Source organism: Scomber japonicus, chromosome 5, assembly GCF_027409825.1.
Source record: "Scomber japonicus isolate fScoJap1 chromosome 5, fScoJap1.pri, whole genome shotgun sequence".
Taxonomy (NCBI): domain Eukaryota; kingdom Metazoa; phylum Chordata; class Actinopteri; order Scombriformes; family Scombridae; genus Scomber; species Scomber japonicus.
The window spans coordinates 17267721-17292036 of NC_070582.1; the positions used below are offsets into that span (position 1 = coordinate 17267721).

Consider the following 24316-nt stretch of genomic DNA (forward strand, 5'->3'; position numbering starts at 1 on the left):
ATGAGCAACCCCCAGTAAGTACACCCACCAGATTCTTGTTTCAAACCATGTCTCAGAGAGTGTGAAATCTTAAATCTCTATTTATGAGCATGCAGTCTAATGCACAGGGCATCTCAGCATGCTACGATGGCAGATTGGGACCTGTATATTCCCATGCTCCTCCTGTGAATGACTTTTAACAGGGATCAGTGGGAAAGCTTAGCTCGGTGTCGTCCAGCATCTCTGAGCCAGAGCGGCCAGCAATCTCCAGTCCTCGCTGGCATCTCTTAGCATTCAGGAGGGATGCTCACTTGTCATCTTCTCTTATTAATAATTACTCTGTGTGTGGTCCCCGAGACAGGCCCTGCATTCTGATGACAGCCATGGTTGGGGCTAAGAGAAGGGAAAAGGGAGGGAGAAAAGGAATGGAGCGGAGTGGGAGGAGGTGGAGTGGAGTTGAGTAAGGGGTGAATGCAAAATGGGTTCAGTCAGCTGCATCTTCTGGTTAAAGGCACAGGATGCTGCTTCCAACCAACAGAGATCTCTCTCTGGGCTTTAGACCTGCAGATTAGTACAGTTAATGGTTGATTACAAGTCCATTTGAAGGAATAATCATGGCAAAACATCTGTAACCAGACAATGTAGAGAATGTGCTGACTGGTTAGTAGTACAAAGGCATGATGTATTGTAGCTGAATGCCGATGATTCTCTGTATAGTGACAGATGGGAAACTCTCATGCAGAGAAAGGTCTTTGGAGTTATTTTCACCCCTGCTCTCTTAGACATGATGCTGCTGTAAATCCTCTCTCTCTCTCTCTCTCTCTCTCTCTCTCTCTCTCTCTCTCTCTCTCTCTCTCTCTCTCTCTCTGTAACGCCATACTATCTCTGCTCTGGAAATAGTGGGAGGCATGATAGGAAACATATTAGATGCTCAATTGCAACAAATTCAAAGGGGTTTTTCTTACATATTCCACACTACAGTTTAATATACCATGTAAAATCTTTTCATATCTGCATGTAGTTTATAAAAAAAAAGAAATTTGAAAAAATAAAATTACTGCATTTTTAATATAAACACAGAAGCTACATTTCCACTGATGAGGCAGTGCTCTTCCTGTTTCCTGGGAGTTTGTACATTTTTTTTCTCATTCAGTGCGTGCACAACACCCCTCCCAGAGGAACCCAGTGGCTTCAGGTCAGCCAACATTACTGTAACTAACCTCTGTGTCACGTGATTCAGCGTCATGCTGTTTTTAATTTCTCGGCATAGTGAAGTCTCTCTCCAATCACCAGAATAAAGTCTGCTGATTAGCAGGTCACAGCTTAAGCAACTATTATCTATATGTGTATTTCATCATTTAGAGATGCTGAAATTTCAATTGCACTTCACAGTTCTATGAATCAAAAGTAGGTTCATGACAAATGTATTAATGAAATCTACTTAATTCAATCATTGTTGTTTAATTAGAGCATTTCTATTCTAACAAATCTCTGAATGCCACATACCCACTTCCAGGACATAGTTTATGGTTAAATATTAAGGCTATAATATGTCACAGTGTTGATGGTATTATCCAGTGAATACAAGTTTCTAAAACTTCTTCTACAATGCATTGATTTTCCTCACTAAAACACTTATGTCCAAACTATTTAAGACGATACAGTCAATCACTAAATAAGATTGTTTAAAGATTTTTGTGTGTGTGTGTCTCCATACCCAACAAAATGCTTGCGTTTGGCATTTGTTTTTAGAGCTCAAGCAGCTGTTGTAGGGATGTCTGCAGAGTAAATTTCATGTATTTTTTTTCTGACTGCTAAATGAGGTGTTGTGAATATACCACGATGAGTTAAAAGCTGTGTTTGCTCTATTAACAATAAAGAGAGGACTCCAAAGACCATCATTCTTCATTGCTGCAATGGAATTATCAACAGCTGTAATTTCCCCTTGGACTTCGAAAGCGAGGGGTCTGATCTTACAAATGCACTCCTTGTATCCGGAGCTTGTGTCACGAGCCGCTGCTGCTGGGAAATCTGGCCAGTGCCCATATACATGATTTGGCACATTTGTCTAGCTTTCCTGATGATATCAGGACAGTGAATTGCCGTGCACCGAAGAGCAGCCAAGTGTCCGTATACAAACTTATTGGGTAAGACAGAGCGGCTGGGTTATAGACAGCTGGCTAGAAATACCATGGCAGTGAGCACTCAGAATGACAATGATACCGATGCCCTCTGGAAAGCACCAGTTCATGCTGAGGCAGCACTTTAAAATCCACTGAAGTGACAGAAGCAGAGGATTTATTGCTCAGGAAAGGTGATTTAAAAAGTTTAAAAAAGGCATCAATCTCATCCCTTGTCTTCTTGCTATTTGTAAAGCAGCCTTATTATTCTCCCCTTGATCAGTGCTGTTGTCCTGTGTTGGGATTCTCATAGCAGTATAATGATCTAAGCTGTTACCTATGCTGACTCTTGCATACATACCTTTTTAAGCACTGCCTCACTGTACATTTATACCTGGGTGTTGAAAGAGTGCTGAGCTATAGGACATGTCAGCTACAGTTTCACAGCAAGTGTGCAGAATTGAAATAAAATCCATTGAGCCACAACAGCCTATCTAACCAAAGACTATTATCTACCAATACGGCTCAAGGAAATGTCGGCTGCAGTTGACCTGACTCTATTTCGCCAAATAATAAAAAGCATTAAATAAAATACAAAATATCACGTGTTACATGTTCTAACCGTATATGCAGACTTCATCTTCACTAGCAGCTAACATGAACCAATAATTTAGCATATTCCCTCCTGATGTATCTTATGTCAGCATTTGAACCTGCTACAGTATATGTGCATGGGGGTTAGCATTCAGAGTAAAAATATATAAATTAGTTTTGCTTTCTGTAGAGTTCAGCAGTATCGGACTTCAGTGGTATTTGAGTACCTTTCTCACAGCAAGCTGCATAAAAAACTTGTGCCAGAATAGATTATACCGGAGATTCATTTCAACTCCAAATCTACAGAATCACTGAGTAGTTCCAAAATGTTCCTGTTGAAAATGTCTAAGTGAAAATTTGCTTTTTTGCATGTATTTCAGAGTGTCTCTGTAAGGACCATGTATATACATGCATATTCAACTACACCTTGTTGTAGCTGATAAGGATGCATAGTTAAAAGTATTAATAATACAATTATTTAAATTTAAGCTAAAAGAAAGACAGAAGGAAAAATGAATATGTCTGTCATGTTGTGACAAACAACAACATTTCCTGAGAAATTAGTTAGAACTGGAGAGGAAGGATCTCAGCTTAGCTGGCTCTTATATTTTTAATATATCTATTGATCTCTGCATGGTGATTTATTAGGATGTGATGTAAAAATTCTGGGGGAATTACTATGGATTGCAGTTACACTGGAGGAGGCAATCACTGGTAATGATTACACACAAGGAGGAACCAGACCTTACAATACAAATCAAGTTTTAAAATTCTCTAAAACGCTATGTCAAAACAAATTTCTATTTATTACAGATGCCAAAGAACGTATTACACATTAGACTAATTTATTGCGTGTAATAAGCAGTACCAGTTAGTTGTTTGTGTAGGAACTGTATAATAATAATTTCTATCATGGTTTCATTTATTTGTTTTGCATTATAATATATTGCAGCAAGTTCATGTAACTGCAGCCTTTGAGCAATAACATGTATGTTAGACCTGCATTCATAAACACTGGCTGATGGTTAGCCTTAGCTTTTACTATGTATGGGTGCGAGACTTCCCCCCCTAGCCATGCACGCTCTGTGTTAACCTTTTTGCTTCCTCGTGGTGTTTTGCTAATATCACATGCCTCTGAAAAGATCCCAGCCCTTTAGCATGCCACTGGCTGTCCTTGCCTGCATCATTGAAGGGAGCAGAGTGTTCAGATGTGAAGCCTCCACTCCCTCCTCAGGATGGCAACCAGCCACTCTACTGGGCTCTGCAAATAATGGCTCCTGGCTTACTCTGTGATTGTCTGGAAATGTGATTTTGATGCACTAAACAGTTTGTGTCTGTCATGACTGATTAGTGGCCTTGTTGCAGTTGGTCAGAGGTGCCAAGTCTACAGATAACGCTAGGCTGCACAGGCGTGTTTTGTGGTGAGCGTTAATGTATGGGTTTTTGACCTCAAGCTAAACAACACATCCAGCAGGGCTCGCATAATAAAAGGATCAGATATTTAAAGGGAGGATGTGCAAGACCTTATATGTACTTAGGATAGCCATAGTGTGCCATGTTAAGCTAAAATAGAGCAAGTAATTGTTGGTTTCCAATGAAAATAACAAAGTAACCTTTTAAGAGAGTCCATTACTATTACTCCAGACCTAAGTCTGTAAAAAAAAGAAAGACCTATTTTCCTATCTTGGTCTGCCTACATTAACATTTAACAGAAAGGTGGGTCTGTTCAGTGATCTTCTACTAACTGTTTCCTCCCACTCTGTTTCACCTCCAGCACAGAGGTTGTAGAATTCACCAACCCAATGGCTTTTGTTCCCTGTGTAATCAATGCCTTCCTATACCTTTAAGCACTGGAGTTATTGATATCTCCACACTGGCTGCACTGGGACAGCTGCCAAGCCATGTGAGACTTCTGTTCCAGGGTAAATTCTCCTTGTCTGCTATTGGCTGAGCTCGTAGGATCACAACCCACCCTGTACATTTAAGTTTTAGGACCTCATTGGCAGATAAAATAACACTTTGTCTGGCTCTGCCAAATAGAGCTTACAGAGTACTACAATAATAGTAGATAAATCAAAATGGAAACCCTTTTCTGCCCTTCATTGTCATTCAACCAACTTGAAAAATATTTGTGTTATTTTAGGACTTTACTGGTAGGTCTGCATGTTTTGACCAATAAGTTTAGGTTTTTAGGTTGGTTTCTGTAAATCAGGCTTTGGTTTCCATTCATTTCAGTATTCTATTAAACAGAAATATAGATAAAGCTTCATTAAATACTTTCTTGCAACTGATGTTATAATTAAGTGATAATGCCGTTTTGAGCATTTTATGTCCACTCTGGCATGTGTGATTATGTGTGAGTAGACTGCAGACAAACATTACATTCATAAGCTATGTTTTCACAAAATCAAATGCTGGAGAGGAACAATAAATGTTGTAGAAAGAAAAATGTACATTTTGCCCTAAAAAGGTTGCTGGTTACCTGTGTTGTAATAGACTACTCATCACAGGCAAGTTTTAAGTTTGATTTTCTGTCTCTGTGATGAATAGAAGCCAATGGCTGTCTGGAATGGCATTTATCAATCCTTTATGAAAGTAGTCAGAAGCAATATAAATGTACAATTAGTAGTTAAAGGTGATATATTTTGTGTTTTTAATCAATAACCTGTTAATTTGATGTGCTTATTGTGATGTGACACTAACTTCACTGCATACATACATATACCACCTTTTCATGACTTGCCAGGGAAATGTGTCCTTGTTAAGGGTGTCAATAGAGACTGGAAACAAGGACTTTCATTTATTGAAATTAAATATAATAATTGTAGTTATTATCACAATTTGCTACCTGGAACAGTTTTGCAGTGGCTAATTTAATTACATAGGACACTTCCATACAACCTTTCAAACTCTGCTGTCATTGCTGTAGACCTCACACCAACTACCAGGTATCAACGCTATCAACATACACATTAGTTTTCTGACTCTAATGTTGCTCCAATTGTGGTGTTTCTGTGTGTGTACCACAGGGCCCCTCCCCAAACTGGAGCCTCAGAGCTCGAGGTGATCTCCCAGCAGGTGGAGGAGGACAACCAGTGCGTGGCCCCTGTCCAGTTGGTCAGCTTCGCCTACAGAGACTTGCCTTTGGCCGCCCTTGATATATCCCTTGCTGGATCTCAGCTCATCTCAAACCCAGATGAAGAGGACAACAGAGAGGGGTATGTCCCATAAATTCACTCTATCACCTCTCTTCACTTTCTGGTTTTGTTCCATTGTTTGGCCCCAGTCAGTGAATGTCTTTTGAGATGATTCTGTAACACTTGTAACTGCTATGACAAGCCTGAAACAGATACTTAAATGTGGTCTGGTAGAGAATGAGGCCAAGTATTCAAGGAATGTGCAGCTCATGATTTAGTTCTGACACTGAAGTTTCATTTTTGACATTTGAAGTATATCAAAGATTGTATAATTTAAAGAGGCTGGAAACAAATTAACAGTACAGTTATCAATGAAATCTGAAATTAACTTAAGCACGAAATGTCATTATGTATTGATTAATGTTGCCACCACAGTTAAGAAGACACTAGTGATATCATGTCTGAGATATTGTCTCTGGTTGTTACATGAAAGTAATACATACATAATTAAGACAGAATTGCAATTACTACAATCTATATTCAACCTGGCAGAGAAAAGCTCTGCCGTCACTCTCTCTATTGCTCGTTATTGCACATGGTAATTACACCTGGCATATTGAAGCACCCCTCATTTTATATTAGAGTCCGGGAATTGAGGATATTTGGCGATGAATTTATTAGTGTCACCATGTTAAATGGACAATGTCTCCACTGATGTGTTCATTCTATTTCAGCTCAGTGAGACAGCAATTTTCTCTCTAGCAGACAAGCTTCTGTTTATAATGTTGATTTCTGGCAGAAAACAAAGTGTGTTGAAATGTCAGAGCCCTGTGGCAGTGCTGTTTCTGTCCACGAGGCCAGCTTGTCCTGGGTTTGTGTTTTTTTCTTATCACCATATCGCCATGCTGCAGGCCCAGTACTCTCAGGACAGGACACACCCCTCCTAAAGCACCCCTGTAGCAAGTGTCCATGGCAGGAAGCGTGACTCACAACCCTTTGGCATGCTGCGACACTGGCATCCATGCAGAGAAAGTCGACAAACAGCATAAGCTTAATTAGAGCATCCGGCATTTCGCCATCCAAGCCCTGGTGTGTCAGCTGAGCATGTCCGGCTGGACGTCGCTCGGCCTGGCCTGTCCGGGCCGATGGCTCTGTGGGACAGAGGGCAGGGACAGATGGGCCTTGTCCTAAACACCCACTCTTTCATCCTACCTCATGTCTTTCTCAGTTTCTCTTGCTCACAAAAGGAGCAATAAACGTACACATAGCAATGCTGCAGCGAAGGGCAGGATCTGGCAGCCCAGCAAAATTATCATCACAGTGGGCGCTCTCATATGGCACCATATGACACCCTGGTCCCCCTGGGATTTGGCACAGTGCAGTGGAAAAGTCATGCAGTGCCAAGACATGTCTCTAAGGAGTTTAACAAACACAATATAAATATTCTTATTTTAAGTTAAGGAACATTCATTCTGCTCACTCTGAGTCCAGATAACTCACCCATGTGGGTGATACATTATGTTCAGGGAGTTTTTTAGATTAGAATTCCTGAGTTTCAGGTGACAGACATTCCAAGACATACCTGTCATCGTAGTTTCATACACACCTCTGTCATTTGGAAACAGTCTTGGAAAAACAGAGACAGTACGTCACAGGTTCTGGCTGCCTTTGTGACTCATGTGTGTAACATCAGAGGAATGACACAAAGATGGGATGTATTGTGCTCAAGAGTTTTTTTTATTAATTAAGACTATCTAAGACCCTGACAGGAGAGCAATGAACTGAATGATTTGCATTGTTCTGTCCGCTCTATAAACTATTTACCCTGTGTTTTATAGAATGCATAGGCAAAGAGACTGTACTATATAGGAAAATATTAACCCCTTTTTGAGTTATTGTGTACAAGAATGCAAAACCAATGTCCTTACCTTTGCCACTGGTGTGGCAGTGGTCTTGAGCTGTGATGTTGGTGATTATCAGTACAGTTTGTGTTTTACAATGACTTACATTCCTGAGATGTTTTTCAGCTAATCATGTCCTTCTTGGGATGGACGTATATCCTGTACAGGAGCAAGTGCATTCAGTTTTAAATCTCATCATGAAAAACAACTGTTTGGTTTATAGTGATCTATGGTTATGATTTGAAGTCGGCTTTATGGTAAGAGATGGGACCAAAAAAAGGCTCATTACTTGTGGACTGAGCTTAAATCCTTGATTATGTGTGCTCGGTTTGTTTTGTTCCATATGGCTGCATTTAAAAAAAAAAAAAAAAGAGTAGAAGAATACACGCCAAAGAGGCACATTTAGTCAAGCATGGCAGCTGCTCATGGCTCTTTATCAGGAGATGTGGGCGATTATGTAGGAGGTGTATGTTCTTGTGGACTACAAGGGGCACACGCAGGACTTGCAGATTCTGTGTAGTGGTGAACTGGATGGAATTATTAATAGATTTTAGCAGCACCATCTCCCCCAGAACTTGCTGGAAGGTCCAGGGTGAGGGTGGTGTGATTTCACACCCACCTTTGGTCACTTAATTATTATTTCATATGTAATTGTTTCATTGTGGTTTCATTTATTGATTTATTTATTGGTAACGTGGGAATTTCGGATTTATTTTAAAAAACTAAGAAGTTGCATATTCTGCTATTTCTCTATGTTTTAATAGTAGCATTTTAGAATTGCTTCAATACGGGTTACAAAAAGAGAATTACTAGACCTAGTAGTTTTATTTGCAACTGCTGTTTGTACATTTGCAAAGCCACACACAAATTGACTGTTAAAATAGCATTTAAAACTTTGGTTACAATTTGGGTTAGCATGTAATATTGTTTAATCAGAGGTTATTTTCATTTGCCTGCACTTTGCCAAAATTTGTTTTAGATGTATGTCACATTCACCCTCCTTCTATAGTCATTCAGGATATGCTAGTAAACAGTAAATTAATCTTGAAGAGCAGTAACCACTGATGAAGTTGTGCAGATTTTTCTCAATTAAACCAAAAAATAAATTTTTTACTAGTCTTAATATAAGGTTAAGAAGCAAGGTGGTGTGTTTTCTTCTACCTTAATCAAGACCTGTTATGGTGATCTCCAGACTGGGTGGAGCCCAGCCTTCTTCATGGCCTCAGTCTCTGGACCCTGGGATATACAGCCTGCACTTTTCTAAGGTTATCATCCCCAGATCAGCTGGCTGCCCACAGCAGCAGCAGCATATGCCGTTGATCTCCAGGGGCTAGACTGAGAGGTGTGTGGCACTGCAGCAATGACAGATGGTTCATATGGGTCAACCTGCCGCTTTGACTGGAGTAGAGAGGAGGCGGAGGGGATAAAGAGAAGGATACATGGAGCAAACGACCCTCCTCCACACTTTCATTCACAAAGCTGCTGGCTGCAAATCACAACAAAATGGCTCCATTTGATGAATGTCATATCTGTCCATGTTGGACAGCAATGTAGGATCTATGTAGTGCTGTAGTGCTAGCTTATACAGTGTCAGGTGAAATTAATTTCTCTTGCCACTTTTCACTCACTACAATGCCTCAATAGAGCAGTAATATGTTAACTTTCACATTATCAAACTGGTTGATTATGCTCAATTAGAAATAAGATGGAATAATTTTAAAAATCGAGACCTGAGAATAATAACTGAAGGACCTTGCCAGATTCCAATAGAATCTTGGCATCAGCAATATTTCACAGGGTTTTGGAACCAGAGCCATACTATACCTGTTCTGTGTTGATGGATGTCTGAAAAGAGAGAGCTACACCCCCCCCCCCCCCCCTCGACTCTATTTCAAACCAACAGAGAAACAGTCCTCTCCATCAAATTGGCTCTCTTGCCTGGCACCATGTGCGACACAATAGATGACATTTGAGTGCAGGGTTTGAGGGTTTGTTAATATTCACAGACATGCAAAGTGTGAAATTGCTTTTTAGGCTGAGAGCAAGAGAGATCAAGTGTCTTGGTGAAAACCTATTTATCAGGGACAGCTTCTCTGCTGCTCTGCACATGGAGCCCAATCCATCTCCATTTGCTTAGTATATGTGGCCCATTTCTTTGGCAAAGACTAGCTTTGAGTACCTTTGCTAGGTTGTACCACAGTGTAGGACTTGAGGGAAGAGGCGGCAATATTTAATGTTGAAAGAGAGGAAAGGTAAAGCTGAATTAATATGTTTAATTATTGACTAGAGGGGATGCAAGTGCCTAGCTAAAGCCTGAATTTTGTTTATTTGTTCATTCACTGCAAAAGTGTTTGCTAATTCCCCAGGCGTGAGACTGTAAGATTAATAATAGACATGGAAGCTCTAAAATGTACAATTGATTACCTATGATAACATCATTTTATTCAGCATATGTATTGCTTAGCTTGATTTCCACTTGCAGAGCATCTTTGCTTCTTTAGGCTGTGACAACAAAGATGACTCAGCAGTGGTTACACAGGAAAAGAATTTGCGGTTTGTCTTGATTTCCAAGCAATCTAGGCGGAGGCTCCACCTGTGAATCAGAAGTCGAAAAAAACTGCTTATGAAGGATTCAATTCAAGTTAAGGAGCAAGTGTAACACGGAGAGGTTGAATAGCCTGAGTGGGACGAAGTCCTCCAACCTCTATCTGTTCAGTAGCCTGCAGGCTCACAGTTGTGGTCCATTTTCCACTGCCCGAGCCTGCTGAGTTCAGCAGATTGGTGTGAATTGGTTTAAGTTCATACTGGAGGAACCACAGGGCTCTATAGTTATCAGTAAAGAGAGAGAAATTGAGAGGAGACAGAAAACCTCAAATACTATCATTTTAAATTGCTGCCAGATTAGTACCTGACATTGTCCCTTACACCTTCAAAGATGATATGTTAAGTTCAAAAGCTCTGTGTGCGATATTTGCCACTTAACATCCATCTAAATAATCACTACCATAAAAGTAATGTTTGAGTTATGCCATTTTTAAATAATGAAATAGACACAACAAATAAATAGTTCCCATTAAGAAAGAAAACACAGAATTGTATTTTCTGTTTTGTTTGACTTTTCTGGATCATTTTACTGATATAAGCTTCAAAAAATCCTTCAAATGAATCCCCCCTAAGAAGGGAATATCAGTCTTTGGTTGAACTGTTCACTACTCATTCAGAAGTGTGATTCAGAGTCACAAGTAGACACTAATTAATTTTAACAGCAAAAGGCCAAAAGGCTTGAGACAAGTATACTAACTAATGTAACACATTTGAACAAAACTATAATTTGCAGGTGTGCTTGAATAGATGAATTGCTGCCAGGCATAGTGATCGAAGTCTTGAATTGCTGCCTTCATTTTTTTAGACTCATAGAACGATTAATCATTTTGTGAGGAAATATAATTGTGTGGCAACTGCCTCAAGTCTTTACCCTAATATGATGGAGTTTTTCTCTGAGCATAGTTGTTCTGTTATAAATGTACAATCAAGACATCAATCAAGAGTTGCAATGGATTATTTAGAGGCCTGGCACAGCAGTGCAAGTCATACAGTGACACCATTTTAGACTTTCCTTTGTAAACATTTTGAAGGGGAGGTTCATGTTTGCAGTTGTTCATTGGTTTTGCATGTGTGTTTGTGCGTGTGTGTCTGTGTGTGTTACAATCAATACCTCAGACAAGTTTGTAGAGTCTTTCAGACTCTACTTCTGAATGAATGTTCCACCTCTCCCTTGCTCCATCCTTGAACTCACAAACACACACAAACAGAGCACAACCTCTCTGATTTAATTTACATTTAACTTGTTCCTAATGAGTTTACATTGTATTCTACCCTGTCTCAATTGCAGGAGACAGTAATGAAAGAGATTCTACTTGTGATAGCTTCCCCACCTTAGTGATAGTTACTTAACTGGGGCTGGAGCCAAAGCTGTGTCCTGCCTGTGTGAATTGGCCTCAACAGAGTGACCAGACACCTTCCTCTGTGCCAGTCACTCTGCCTGATGTCTTTGTCCCCCTGTCCTGTTTGGCCATTCTGCTGCAAGAGCTGCTGCAGCTGGCATCATGTACAGCATGCCACCACTTCCATCTCACGCCACTATTGATTAATCTCATGATCTAATACCCTCACTCTGCGCTGCAATCAGGCACACTTCGATCTTCCCTCAGTCTGCAGGCTTGGCCTGTTGATGTCTTTATGAACCTGTCCACAGCACATGCATCTCTCATTTCCTCTACACACAATGCCCTTAACAGTGTGTGTGTGTGTGTGTCTGTGTGTGTGTGTGATGTTTCCCTGAGCATGCACACATACAGTATGTATGCATGACCAATCCTTGAGGTATTGTCTATTCGATCTGAACCTGCCGTGACCCTGAGAGAGCAAGATGATTTTCTTCCTTTGCTTGCTCTACCACTGAAGCAGCCCCATTTCCTCATAAATACTTCAGGTCCTCGGCGTTCAAGGTTTAAAGTGATTTCCCTAAAATTAAGTTTCTGAGCTTGGAGTAATCCATCACTGCCATTTACTCTCCCTCCAGTCAGGGTTTTTCTTTACAGGTTTATTAAATTAATACCTTTTCTGCCTGGCTTGTGGGAGAGGTCTGAATGAATTATTATTCCACACAGTGTGAGTTAAATCATGCTTTTCAATCCTGAAGGTAAGTGTGGTGTCTTGTTGAGTTTTCTGTGTGCTACTCATTCCATCTCTAATGGTCCACAAATGTCCAGTGACTGCGTGTTAGGCGTATCATTAGGTAAATGTTTCTTTTTCTTGGCTCTCCTCCACTGGCAGATGGAGTTTGACATTGTTCCTTGGGAACAGATCGGTTTTGAGTAAAGTCTCCATGGTATCTGCTAATGATACCATTACCCTGCACCACCTCTTTGTCACCCCAGGAGTTGAGCTCCTAATCTGTTGGCATCATCTGAAACAGAGGGTTGTTGCAGAGGCCTGAGTGCACCGGTTAGACTCTTAGAGAGCACTGGCACAGTTTGGTCAAGCTCCAGCCCCTCTGCTGACCTTGATGAAGGATGGAGAGGCTGTGAATCTGTGCCACACCGGAGGTTCAGCTGCAAAATGATTCCACTCTCTAGGATGCCCTCTCTCTTTTCACCTGAAAGTCTTGGCCATCATTCCTATTAGTTTTGATAGTATTATACTCACCATTCAACAATGGCGATGACAGGGAAAAAGACAAAATCAGTTTAAAGAACAAATAGGTTGTAAAGTAGCCATTGGTGTATTATGTAGACCCTAAGACAATAAGGGAACATGCCCAAAATGTGAGTAATAACCCCTAATTTTACAAGAAAACTCTGCAGTATATACAGTAGGACACGGTTGAACCAGTAAATTCATCTGTAAACTGAGGATTTTTTATAATGGACAGTCTGATTTGGCCTGTTATCTCCTCCAAATAGAGGTGAAATGTTTAATCGATTACTTGGTTGTTGATAGACAGAAATGAATTGGCAGTTCTTTTGATAATTGAGTAATTGTTAAAATAATTTTTGATGGGAAGCATTAACTTTTTACAGCATCTTGAATATGGTAATGTGCTGCTGTTCTTTGTCTTATGTGATCTGACTATCTTTATGTTTAGACAGTTAGTTGGAGGGAAAAGCCCATCTGGACACTTTGATGCTGTTTAGGAAATTGTAATGAGAAATGTTCACTATTTTCTGACATTTTATAGACTAAATGATAACAGATGACATGATGCAGTCCCATGCCTTGAGGTTAACTTGGGGTTTTGATTTAACCTGTATAATCCTCTGAAAATTATATAATCCTCTGAAAATATAATCCTGAAAATTTGTGTTTCATTACCCTTTGGACTTGACAGTGTTCCCAAAGCCTAGTAATTAAGTTGGTGAGTATGCTATTACCAATGATCCAAATGATAGCCAAAACTACAAAAACAAGTCCCAAGTTATAATAAACTAGAATTATCCTTTAACCCAATCTGCATATTTCTCTGTTCTTTCTTTCTCATTCTTCCTCCTCCAACTCCCTCTGCTTCCTCTCTGGCTCTTTCTCCAGTTCACTTTTGGATGAATCCCAATGCCTTTGAACTGCTTGCACCCGCTTCCTCTGTGTTTGCTTCCTTCATTCTGAGCTGAACCAAGAGGAGAGTCGAATAAATTGCATCCTCTCTTGTCCTCTGACAGACATTGCCCATAGCTTTCCTCCTGCGGGGGACAGGTGACAACGGATAGCTGCTATTTTCAAATGAACATATTGCCTTACTCAGTGTTGCCTCAGAGAAAGGACAGCCACCCCTCACTCGTGCACACACACGCACACACATACACACTTTATTTTTTGCATCTGACTTTCTAGGCATGCATCTCAGTATTGTGTGTGTGGAAGGCACAGCTGAAAGGAAGGAAAAGCCCTGTGTGCCTACTGAAAATGTGTCATTATTATTGACCATAAAAACTCAGGAGTCAGTCAGAGTATCTGATTGGAAGAACTTGAAGAGGAGAATAGTGATGGATTTAAGGCAGGTTTGACACTCACATTTTCAGGCACAATGTATCTGGACAAGGAGCGTACACACTGGGGACACCTGCACACTCTAAGCTAATGGAAAATATATAGCAATGTGGAGGAGAAGAACCAGATGAAGGCATTGTCTTTCAGTGAAGCGATCGTCTTTTTGGCTGTGTATGACTGCACCCTCCAGATGGTGCACATTCAGCCCCACTGTTTTGCCAAGAAAACTGCATCATGTGGTAAGCTAGCCAGCCAGCCAGCCAGCCAGCCAGTCAGTCAGTCAGCCAGCCAGCCAGCAGTCATCCAGAGCTCAAACAAGAGGAGCTTCAGTGAGCTAACAACCAGCCAGGTTGTTGGCACACCAGGTAGTCACCCAGATGGATATTCAGCCACCCTGCCGCTAGCCAGTCCTGTCCTGCCCTGTCCTGTCACCCAGTGAATCAGCAAGGTGGGGAATTAACCACATGAAGTGTTAATCTCTCCAGAATTTCATTTTCTTAACTCTAAAGGATAGGTTCACAATTTTTCAGTTCTCTCTTTAAACAGTTTTGAGGAACATTGAATGAGGTTTCCCTTCCTAATATAATTTCAATGTAAGTGATGGGGTCCTCATTCTGTACAAAAATGTGTTCCAAAGTTTATCTGATAATAAAAGTCTAATACTTGAATATGTTTTACCCGTTGAAATTAGTCAAAATATCCTCCAGAATTACCGCCTTTTTTGTCACTATCCTATTTGATTTTACTCATTTGAGTGACCAAAGTCATATATAAGTTTCAGATAAACTTTTAAATATATGTTTGCACAAAACAAGTACTATGGATTTTGTCCTCCATCACTTACAAATTACATTAGGAAGGGATCTTCTTATGGTCACTATGAACTAGAAGAATGATAATAGCGAGCAAAACTTCATTCAGTGTTCATATGGGTACAATGAATAATAATAGTGGGATTATTTGACTATTATCCCTTAAGGTTATAGGCGTGTAATGTAGAGAATACAGAATATCTTTGTGAACACCTTTGTGATATTTTACATTAAACATTAAATCAAATAGTGCTACATGTATATATACAAACATGTTCTGATGAGACAAAACAAATTATTTAATGCTTGCATGTGGAGTACAACAGATGTCATGTAATCTGTTTCCAAAAATAGACACAAACAAACTAATGGTAGCACAAAAAGAGAGCTTTCCAGTGGGAAGAGGGAGGTTTGCCAAAAGGCATGAATGAAATGAGAAGAGAAAAGGGGCAAAATAGCAAAAACGCCATAAATTTGTGCACAGAATTACTTCATGCTAATACATCTTCTCAGTGCCAGTAAAACATGTATTTATGCTTCACATTAAATTCAAGAATGTAAATTAATTTTAGCACGCATGCTCTGCATTTTGAATGATTTCATGCAGAATAGTGCCCTCTGCTGAAAAATACTTAGAAGAGCTTTAACTGATAGGACACTGAGCAAAATCAAGGTTGAACATGCCACATGATTTGTGTATCTTTTTTTTAAGATTTTCTCTGGCATAGACACCTTTATTTGAAAGTAGAGAGACAGGAAATTATGGGAGGGGGTGTGACATGCAGAAAAGTCCACCAGCTGGGACTCGAACCAGGGTCCACTGCGTACATGGTATGCACTCTTAACCACTCGACCACCTGCGCACCCCTGAGTTGTGTATCTTGACGTTTCTAGTTTTTTATTGATATGACCTTGCCTGCCGCCTGTCAGATTCATACTCTGTACCAGTATTACATTTTGAAATAACATCACAACAAGACTCACCATTTATCTCTGTACCTATAGATCTTCTAAACGCATTCTCTCTCTATCTCTCTCTCTCTCTCTCTCTCTCTCTCCCCGCTCAGGTCTAACTGGCTGAAGCCGTGCTGTGGGCGAAGGGCAGCGCTATGGCAGGTCTGTCTGTTGTCGGCGGGCTTCAACTGTTTCTTGGTGGCCTGTGTCATCCTGGTGGTGCTGCTGCTGACGCTGGAGCTGCTTGTAGACACCAAGCTGTTGCAGTGTGAGTGCTGGAAACAAAGACATTGTGATGTCGCTTGAAATTAAGAATATAGTAGGCTTAGAAAATAACTGAATTAGCACAATTAAGCTGCAGGTGAATTGGCAGGTTTATTATCTATTGAAAAAAATACATGTCACAAAAATTCATTCTCATCAAAAATGTTTCTGATGAGTTTGAATTATCAGCCATCATCATCAGATGTTTCTGAAACTCTCTTTACTATACTGCACCTTTAACCTTTAACCTTTTAGCTGTGATCTCTCTATATAAAGACTATTTATGATATTCAGACTCTTGCTTTGAGTTTGGCCATCAAGTTTTCAAGAACGTATCACATTATTGGACAGTAAGATTGCTTTTAATTTAGTGTGAAAACATATTTTGATTTCATACTTTGCCATGCATTTTACCATTATTATTTTTATGACTGAATGGTATTGTTAAAAATAACCAAAATGACCGAAGAGACAAGAGTACTGGCAGTTAGGGAATGTTAAATAATGGTCTTGTCTCTAACACAACAGTGGGTGTTAAAAGATAATACTACACTATACAATATTCTACTATAATTAATGATCTTTGATAGCAACATCACTCAGAATAGTTTTTGGAATGGACAAAAATAGATGTACCTGGGCTTATACATCTGCTGTATAGACAGTTTGTGTCACTGATGATCTATCCTGTGACCTCAGGCTCTGATCAATCATGGTCTTGGGAATATACCCCTCCCATTAGTATTCCACTGTTAACACAGAATGTCAGTTGGCCCAAATACCAGTGTGGCCCATGATACCCCAGTATCACCTTCAGCTACATCATCTGACATGGTGTAGACATCATCATCTATCAAAAGTAGAAGGTCAGGGGGACTGTGACCTGTTAGATATCAGAGATCTGAGTGGAGAATATGCCTGGCAGCAATATTCCTTCAGCAGTATCCGAATGCATGCTGGGACTGACTGACTGACTGACTGACTGACTGACTGACTGACTGACTGACTGACTGATGAGATGGGGCAGATAAAGGAAAAGTAAGACAAATGCGTGAAGGAAAATTAGCGGACAAAGAAATCAGGCAATAAAACATTGCTGGCTCTGTGTGTGTGTGTGTGTGTGTGTGTGTGTGTGTGTGTGTGTTGGGGGGTGGACTGGAGAAAGATGAATGGACTGATGGACAGATCACTGAACATGGCAAACAAAGACAGATGGGAGAAGAGGTGGTGCATGAAGAGAAATTCCTCAGCTGACAGCCGAAATACTGTCTGAGGCTGTCCACAATTAGTCTGATGAATAGACAGGGAGATGCAGACACATGCATGCATGCATTGTATGCGGTACATTCATATTTACAATGTTGCTTTATACTTTTGTCTGTGCATTTATGTGTGTGTGTGTGTGTGTGTGTGTATGCATGAATGTACTGATTTTGATCACTTTACTGTACTTTGTCAGTGTTGTGCATCCCAAACAACTGTTATACACAACTTTTTTTTTAATTCATCTTTTACCACTTCATGTCTAATAAGCTGTCCTGTTGTTGTTGGTTTTTTTTCAAATATAACCAGTTATTCTGTTTCACCCCTACAGTTAATAATGCATTCCAGTTTGCCAGCATCATCCACTGGATCAGCCTGGCTATCCTCTCTGTGTTCTTCACTGAGGTGAGCCTCTCTCTTTCTTCCCCACCCACTCTACTCAGAAATGGTCTTACTTACAGCTGATGCAGCGGCCTATCGATTAATGCTATGCCGTGCAGTTTTGTCCGGCCAGTGAAGTACACGAACAGATTCTCATTAGAATACTAACAACACCATGAAGTGCTCCGTACCCTGTGTCCCTGCATGATTAGATTATGATTAGTAGAGATGAGCCACTGATAGTGTACGTAAATGAAAGACTAAAAAAATTACACAAGAAAAATTGGCCCAAATGTTGTTAAAGCTGGTCCCTCTCAGCGTCATTAGATTGATCTGCAGATTGATCACAGTCACTTTGAATGCAGTGGCTTTTCTGTGCCACTAGTTCTAAATAATGTCAGTGCCTCAGGTGTGCAGTATTGATTACCATTTTCCTTACAGCAAGCCACATTTGTCTTATTTCTTTACAGGTAACACTGCCAACTTTTGTGCAGCTGGAGGTTTACCAATAAAAGCAACCTCTCAGTGATACATTAAAGCAATGAAAACAGCAGGCCGACTGGTTTCTGCTCTAGTGCAATCTTGCATATACGACTTCCCATGCTAATATGAACTAAGGATGGGATGTTGGGATGTTAGGGAATGGCAGAAGAGGAACAGAGAGAAAGGGAGTATTGTTTGCCCTTTGTAGCCCCCGCTGCATCAGCAAAAGAAGCTAAATGTGGTGTGTGTAATAGTTTGGATGAAATACTATCATGCTGCCTCTGATGTGTATGAATATGATGTCATTGATGAATTACCAGTGGAGAAATGAAAGAAATATAAATCACAATAGCAAATGCCATTTACTGAGACTTCCAGGTTTTTCATTAGAAGTTACTACCCAGCATCTTCTGCCTCTATCATGTAGTCTCACTCCGTGCTTCATTTAAACTGACCTTGTTTTCTTCAATTTCATCCAGTTTGTAACCTGTTCTCTGTCCCTCTTTCTGTCACAGACGGTGTTCAGGATTGTGGTGTTGGGAATATGGGATTACATAGAGAACAAAGTAGAGGTAAGCTCCCAAAGGTCCTATTAGTCTCTATTAGTCTCTCGGGGGCCCCTTTCACCGCAATGTCATTCCCTCAATGTCATACCTCCGTGTGGCCCCAGTGGAGGCTTCAGACATAACAGTAACCTGGAGTGTGTTTGTGTGTGTGTGTGTGTGTGTGCGTGCGTGTGTGCATGCGTGCATGTGCGTGCGTGCATGTATTTTCTCAGGTGTTTGATGGAGCTGTCATTGTCCTCTCTCTGGCCCCCATGGTGGCCTCCACAGTGGCCAACGGCCCCAGCAGCCCCTGGGACGCTATCGGTCTCATCATCACACTGCGCATCTGGAGGGTCAAGAGGATCATTGATGGTGAGAGTGGTAGGGGCTGGGGGCTGATGTCCCCTGCGTCATGTCCTTTCCTGTCAGGTCACAGAGATAGATACTGCAGTGTGCTCTCTGCAGTATCAGCTACAGTCAATCTTGAGGTTGTTTGCTCAATTATTTTTACGTTGTTTTTTCTTTTTGGTTGGCTTTTGAGGATTGATGGTAGGACAGCATCTGCCTTGATGAACTGATAGTTTTAATGCTCTCAGCAGCTGCAAAAGGCAAATTATTTGAACAATATTTTTTACAAAGCATCTGATGGAAATTATGCTTTTTTTTCAACAATCTTACTCCCCCTTGTGGTTAATATAATGTACAGTACTTACTGAAAAGGATGGTTTGTGCGTGTGAACAAAATGGATTATCACCCCATCCATTACTTACACCTATTTATCCTGTTGAGGGTAAAAAGTGGACTGCACAAATGGTTCTATTTTCTGTCTAATTGTTACATTGGATCAGTGTTTTATTAGTCTCTGTGGAAATAAAATAGATTGTGTTATTGACAACAGGTTTTTATGTCACTCTGTTAAACATTTTAATCGGAATCAGTAGTTTGAAGTCTGTTTTCACCTTTTGTTCTCACTACCCTAAAGATTAAGCATTAATATGCAATATCATACAATAATGGCCAAAACAGCCAACCAAAAACAGAATACTTACTGAACACTATAAGCTTCAGAAAAGTAAGACTGCTTGCAGGGAAATACTGTTATTATATCCATCTTGTGCATTGTTTGTTGGCAGCAATTTCCAGTCATGTGCCCATAAATGTTCAGAATATGCAGGCTTTTATTTCAGCAGAACAGTGGTTGACGTTAACATTTAGAAACAGTATGTAGGAAATACTACTATACTAAAAACTAGAAGATCAACTTTTAAAAAAACTACAGGTGGAGGTGTAAGTTAGTTAGTTCGAATCAAAACCAACGAGCACAAGATTGAATATTTCTTTTGTAGGAGAACTGACTTCATTTTATGGCCTCTTGTTCCAGCCTACGTGCTGCAGGTGAAGGTGGAGATGGAGTTGGAAATCCAGCAGTATGAGAAGGCCAAGGCAGTGAGAGAGGAACAGCTTGACCGTCTCACCCAGATCTGCCAAGAACAAGCAGTATGTGCACGCATTTGTTTCATACCTCCCATCAACTTACAGTCTAGCTCAATGTATAGCTGCATGTAACCAGCAGAGGGCAGCAATGTGCTATGCAAGAAAAAATAAGTCTGTACTCAAAAAGTTATAAAAGATGCCTGCAGAATTGATCCCATAGCATCACTAGATAATACTTTTTACAGCAATCCTGTAGATATCAGATAGCCATTACTGTGCATTAGCTTAACGAAATCTATTGAGTCCTTTACAATTTAATAATCATAATTCTATTATTGTTTAGAAGTCAGATTATCCAGCTAAAAAATAAGTTTAGCTTTTTAAGTGTAACTGAGAGCATGCCCATTGAGTGCTCTCTATTTCTCAGATGTCAATCCAGAAAAGGAGAACAGTGTCCAAAATGTGTCTGATAGTTATGCAGGTTTGAAAAGTGTAATTTGGTATATGCACACTGTACTATACAGTCCAAGGTCAGCTAAAATAATGAAAGGAGATTGGACATTAGCATGGAGAATACAGTACATTGTTGTTAGTTTGAATGACAAATCAGTACTCCCACTTCTCACACTTCCCACATCTCCTTTCAGTTTGAAATCAGGCAGCTGAGGGCCCATCTGGCCCAGCAGGACCTCGATCTGGTAGCAGAACGTGAAGCAGCCATGCAGATCCACCATATGTGGGGTAAACAAAGCAGCAGTTTCCATGAGGTGGATGGACTGGCCACTGGAGCCTCCGAGCATCACGGGCAAGCTAAAACTAGGGAGCCCGGGGGGCCCGCAGGTAACCGTCTGGAACACCTACCTCCTTTGTATAACTGGCTATCAAGGACCTCTGTGCACAAGGGGGAATTCAGGCTGTGCTTTCTATAGTAAATTGTGTTAATGCTAAGTACATGTAGACGGTTGAATGTAGAAATGTCCCATGTGCCATGAAACTTGCCAGGCAGGTGGTCTAGATGTCAGAGAAGTCGTTTTGTTGCTTTAAATTACTGGCAGGAATTAGAAATGCTTTGCCTTCTTTCACAGCCAAACTGATCTGTTAGAAATAAAACAACTGGTACATGGAGGCTGGCTGTTTAAAGGCTGAAGACATTTTTATGGTTACTGAAAGCAGCAAAAAAATAGAAATAAGCAGACAATCTTACAGCAAACCACAAACCTCTGCAACTATTAAACATCCCATCACTTATCTGATGCTTCCTACTGGAGGATAGAACACTTTATTAATGATGGACATCAAACACAGGCACGGTGTTGGCACTCTTTTCTCAAAAACATCTGTCTTTGAGTCCACAACAAAATTCTGGCGTGACACCTAGATGGACTATAAACCTCTCACACACTGACAGGTCATAACTTACAGGACTTAAAGCAACAAAGCGCTGTCAGTGCAGGTGATGTCAGGGCGCAAAACATTAAGGCTTTTCCTTTATCAAAGCTATAAATCATAGTGCGACCTGTAATACATCTAGGCTATGGTGTTTCTAGTCAGATATCCTTTTAACTAGACCTGCTCCTCATACACTCATGTGTTATTGATCATCTGGAGATGGTCCCTGACACATTTTAGGCTGAGCAATGAGTGGCTTCATCTTGGACCTTGAAATGAATATGTGAAGTCAAACATAAATTAACATAAGCCAACAGTCAACACAAAGGAATACTTGGACTGATTTAGGATCCATGAAACACATTCACACCAAGCTGCTCTTTTGAAATATGTGTTAATTAATTGATGTTCATCATACTCTTAATGATTTGTCTTAAATCATTTATCAAGCAAAAATGTATAGTTTCTGATTCCAGCTTCATACATTTTTGGTGTATATGATTGTTAATTGGACACTTTTGAACACACAATGTGAAGACCCTGGGCTTTGGAAACAAGTAATAAGCATTTTGTACTATTTTCTTTTCACATTCTATAGAAGCTACATGTACAGTAGGAATATCAACCCAGTGGTATTAAAGAGCACCATAGTTCACTTTTATTGTGTCGGAGACAAAGTACATTATGGTGCACTTTTTAATTCTCTTCAGATCATCATGGTCAAGATGACATGAACAACTACATAAGCCAGTACTATAGTGAGCCAAGCAGCGGTGAGTATCAACAAGATCCTGCTTCACTTTGTTCTTACATACATTTTAGCACCACAATATTTCAAGGGCATATATATAACTTGTGGTTTTCTTGTAGACATGGGGATCCCAGACCCTGCTGCACGTGTCATCACCACAGCAGCCATAGATGTGCACCTGCCTAAGAACCCCAGCCAGCTTCCCTCTTCTCTGGTGAGTGCTGACGCTGTGTCGTCTAGCCGTCTGCAGCGCACTGGCAGTTCGGTCAGCGAAGCCTCCACAACCACAGTGTCCCGCACCAGCTTCAGTGCCCGCCAGCACAGCATCAGCAGCCACACGCTGGGCTCAACCACAGACTGCAGCTCAACTGTACGTGAGGCCTCCACCTCCACAGACTACAGCGACCAGCGCTGCTACCCACCGCCCTACAGCAGCCCCCTGGCCCTGGGCACTCAGCCAAGAGGGAGTCCCAGTGCTGTGGTGCAGGAGCTGCTCTTTTCTCTGACTGAGGACTCTTGTCTTACACAGAAGGGCCTGGACCCTGTCAACCTCAAACCTCCCAGCCCAACAGGTTCCACTAAAACTAGTCCTGAGCTGGAGCACAGGCTGAACATCTACAACAAGAGGAACCAGGAGAGTCGAGTTGGGTTGCATGCCAAACCCCTCATCCATCTGCAGGGCAATGAGCCTCTTCTAGAGGAGAAGTATAGGATGATGGAGCCAGTAGACGCCCCAGTCAACCGTCTGTCAGAGACATAAGACAGTGCCTGACACCATTTTCACAGGACATAATCCTCAGATGAATCGCAAAAATTAACATTCTACTAAAAACCTGCATTGCTGGGGGTCACTGGCACATGAACTGTATGTCTGTCATCCTCTTTGTACTGATGAACTTGCTGGAGCAGTACACACACAGAGGGCATGGAGGACAGAATCAGATACAACTTATCAGGAATTGACACTCACAAAGACACTTTTTGAGTTTTATGAAAAATGTTACCAAAAGAAACCAGCAACAGGGCTCACGCCCCAAAATCCTGAAACAACTGGTCTGTGCTGAAAATATGGCTTTTGATACATTAAGTTGTGGCATGATTTCTAGGGTGTGAAACCAGGAAGGAGTTGGTGCTGGGGGCTTAGTTCCTCTGATACAGTTTGTAAGGTATTGGAGATGCTGGACTGATGAGATAATTTATAAGAGAGCCACGAACTTTGCATCAGTCCCCCAAAGCTATAAGGCGTGGGTTTATCACACTTGCAGGTGTATCAACTATTTTATTAACAAGTCTCCAAACTCACAAAGAACAGTCCTCTTTGAAAGGACTGCTGCAGGGTACATTGGATCAGTGTTGAGATGCTATGTTGTGATCTCAACTTATTTCTAATCTTATGTCTTTCTATTTTAGCAATGTTAACATTTTTATCTAAATTGTATGGGTGGAACGAGTGTGGCAAGCCTTCAACTGGTGGATGATTTAAGAGTTTTTATCCAGATGCCATGACTGGAATCTTACCAAGCCCAGCTGAGTCAGTGTTTACTGAGATTTAAAAACCATAGCCCCACCCCCCCACCACCAAATTAATTGAAAATCTGCCTGCATATGATGGATTTCCATCATTCAGGTCTAAAATATAGTATTTTTATGACTTTTGGGTTTGGAATCTGTGTAAATATATCTGGATAGGTATGATCATTATATATCACAGCCAAAAATAATGAGGGACTGTAAGTGAGGCTACTATAAAAGATGCAACTTGGAA

At 40.7% G+C, this 24316-nt stretch overlaps 1 protein-coding gene across 1 annotated transcript; it reads left to right on the forward strand.

The window, feature by feature from the left end:
• tmem266 (transmembrane protein 266) lies at window positions 1-23311 on the forward strand. The gene is made up of 10 exons (XM_053319905.1): window positions 1-14; window positions 5723-5911; window positions 16154-16308; window positions 17899-17972; window positions 18947-19003; window positions 19210-19348; window positions 20359-20474; window positions 21059-21251; window positions 22511-22603; window positions 22671-23311. The coding sequence occupies exons 1-10, from the start codon at window positions 1-3 to the stop codon at window positions 23309-23311; spliced, it is 1671 nt and encodes a 556-aa protein (XP_053175880.1).
• The last annotated feature ends 1005 nt before the right edge of the window (window positions 23312-24316 follow it).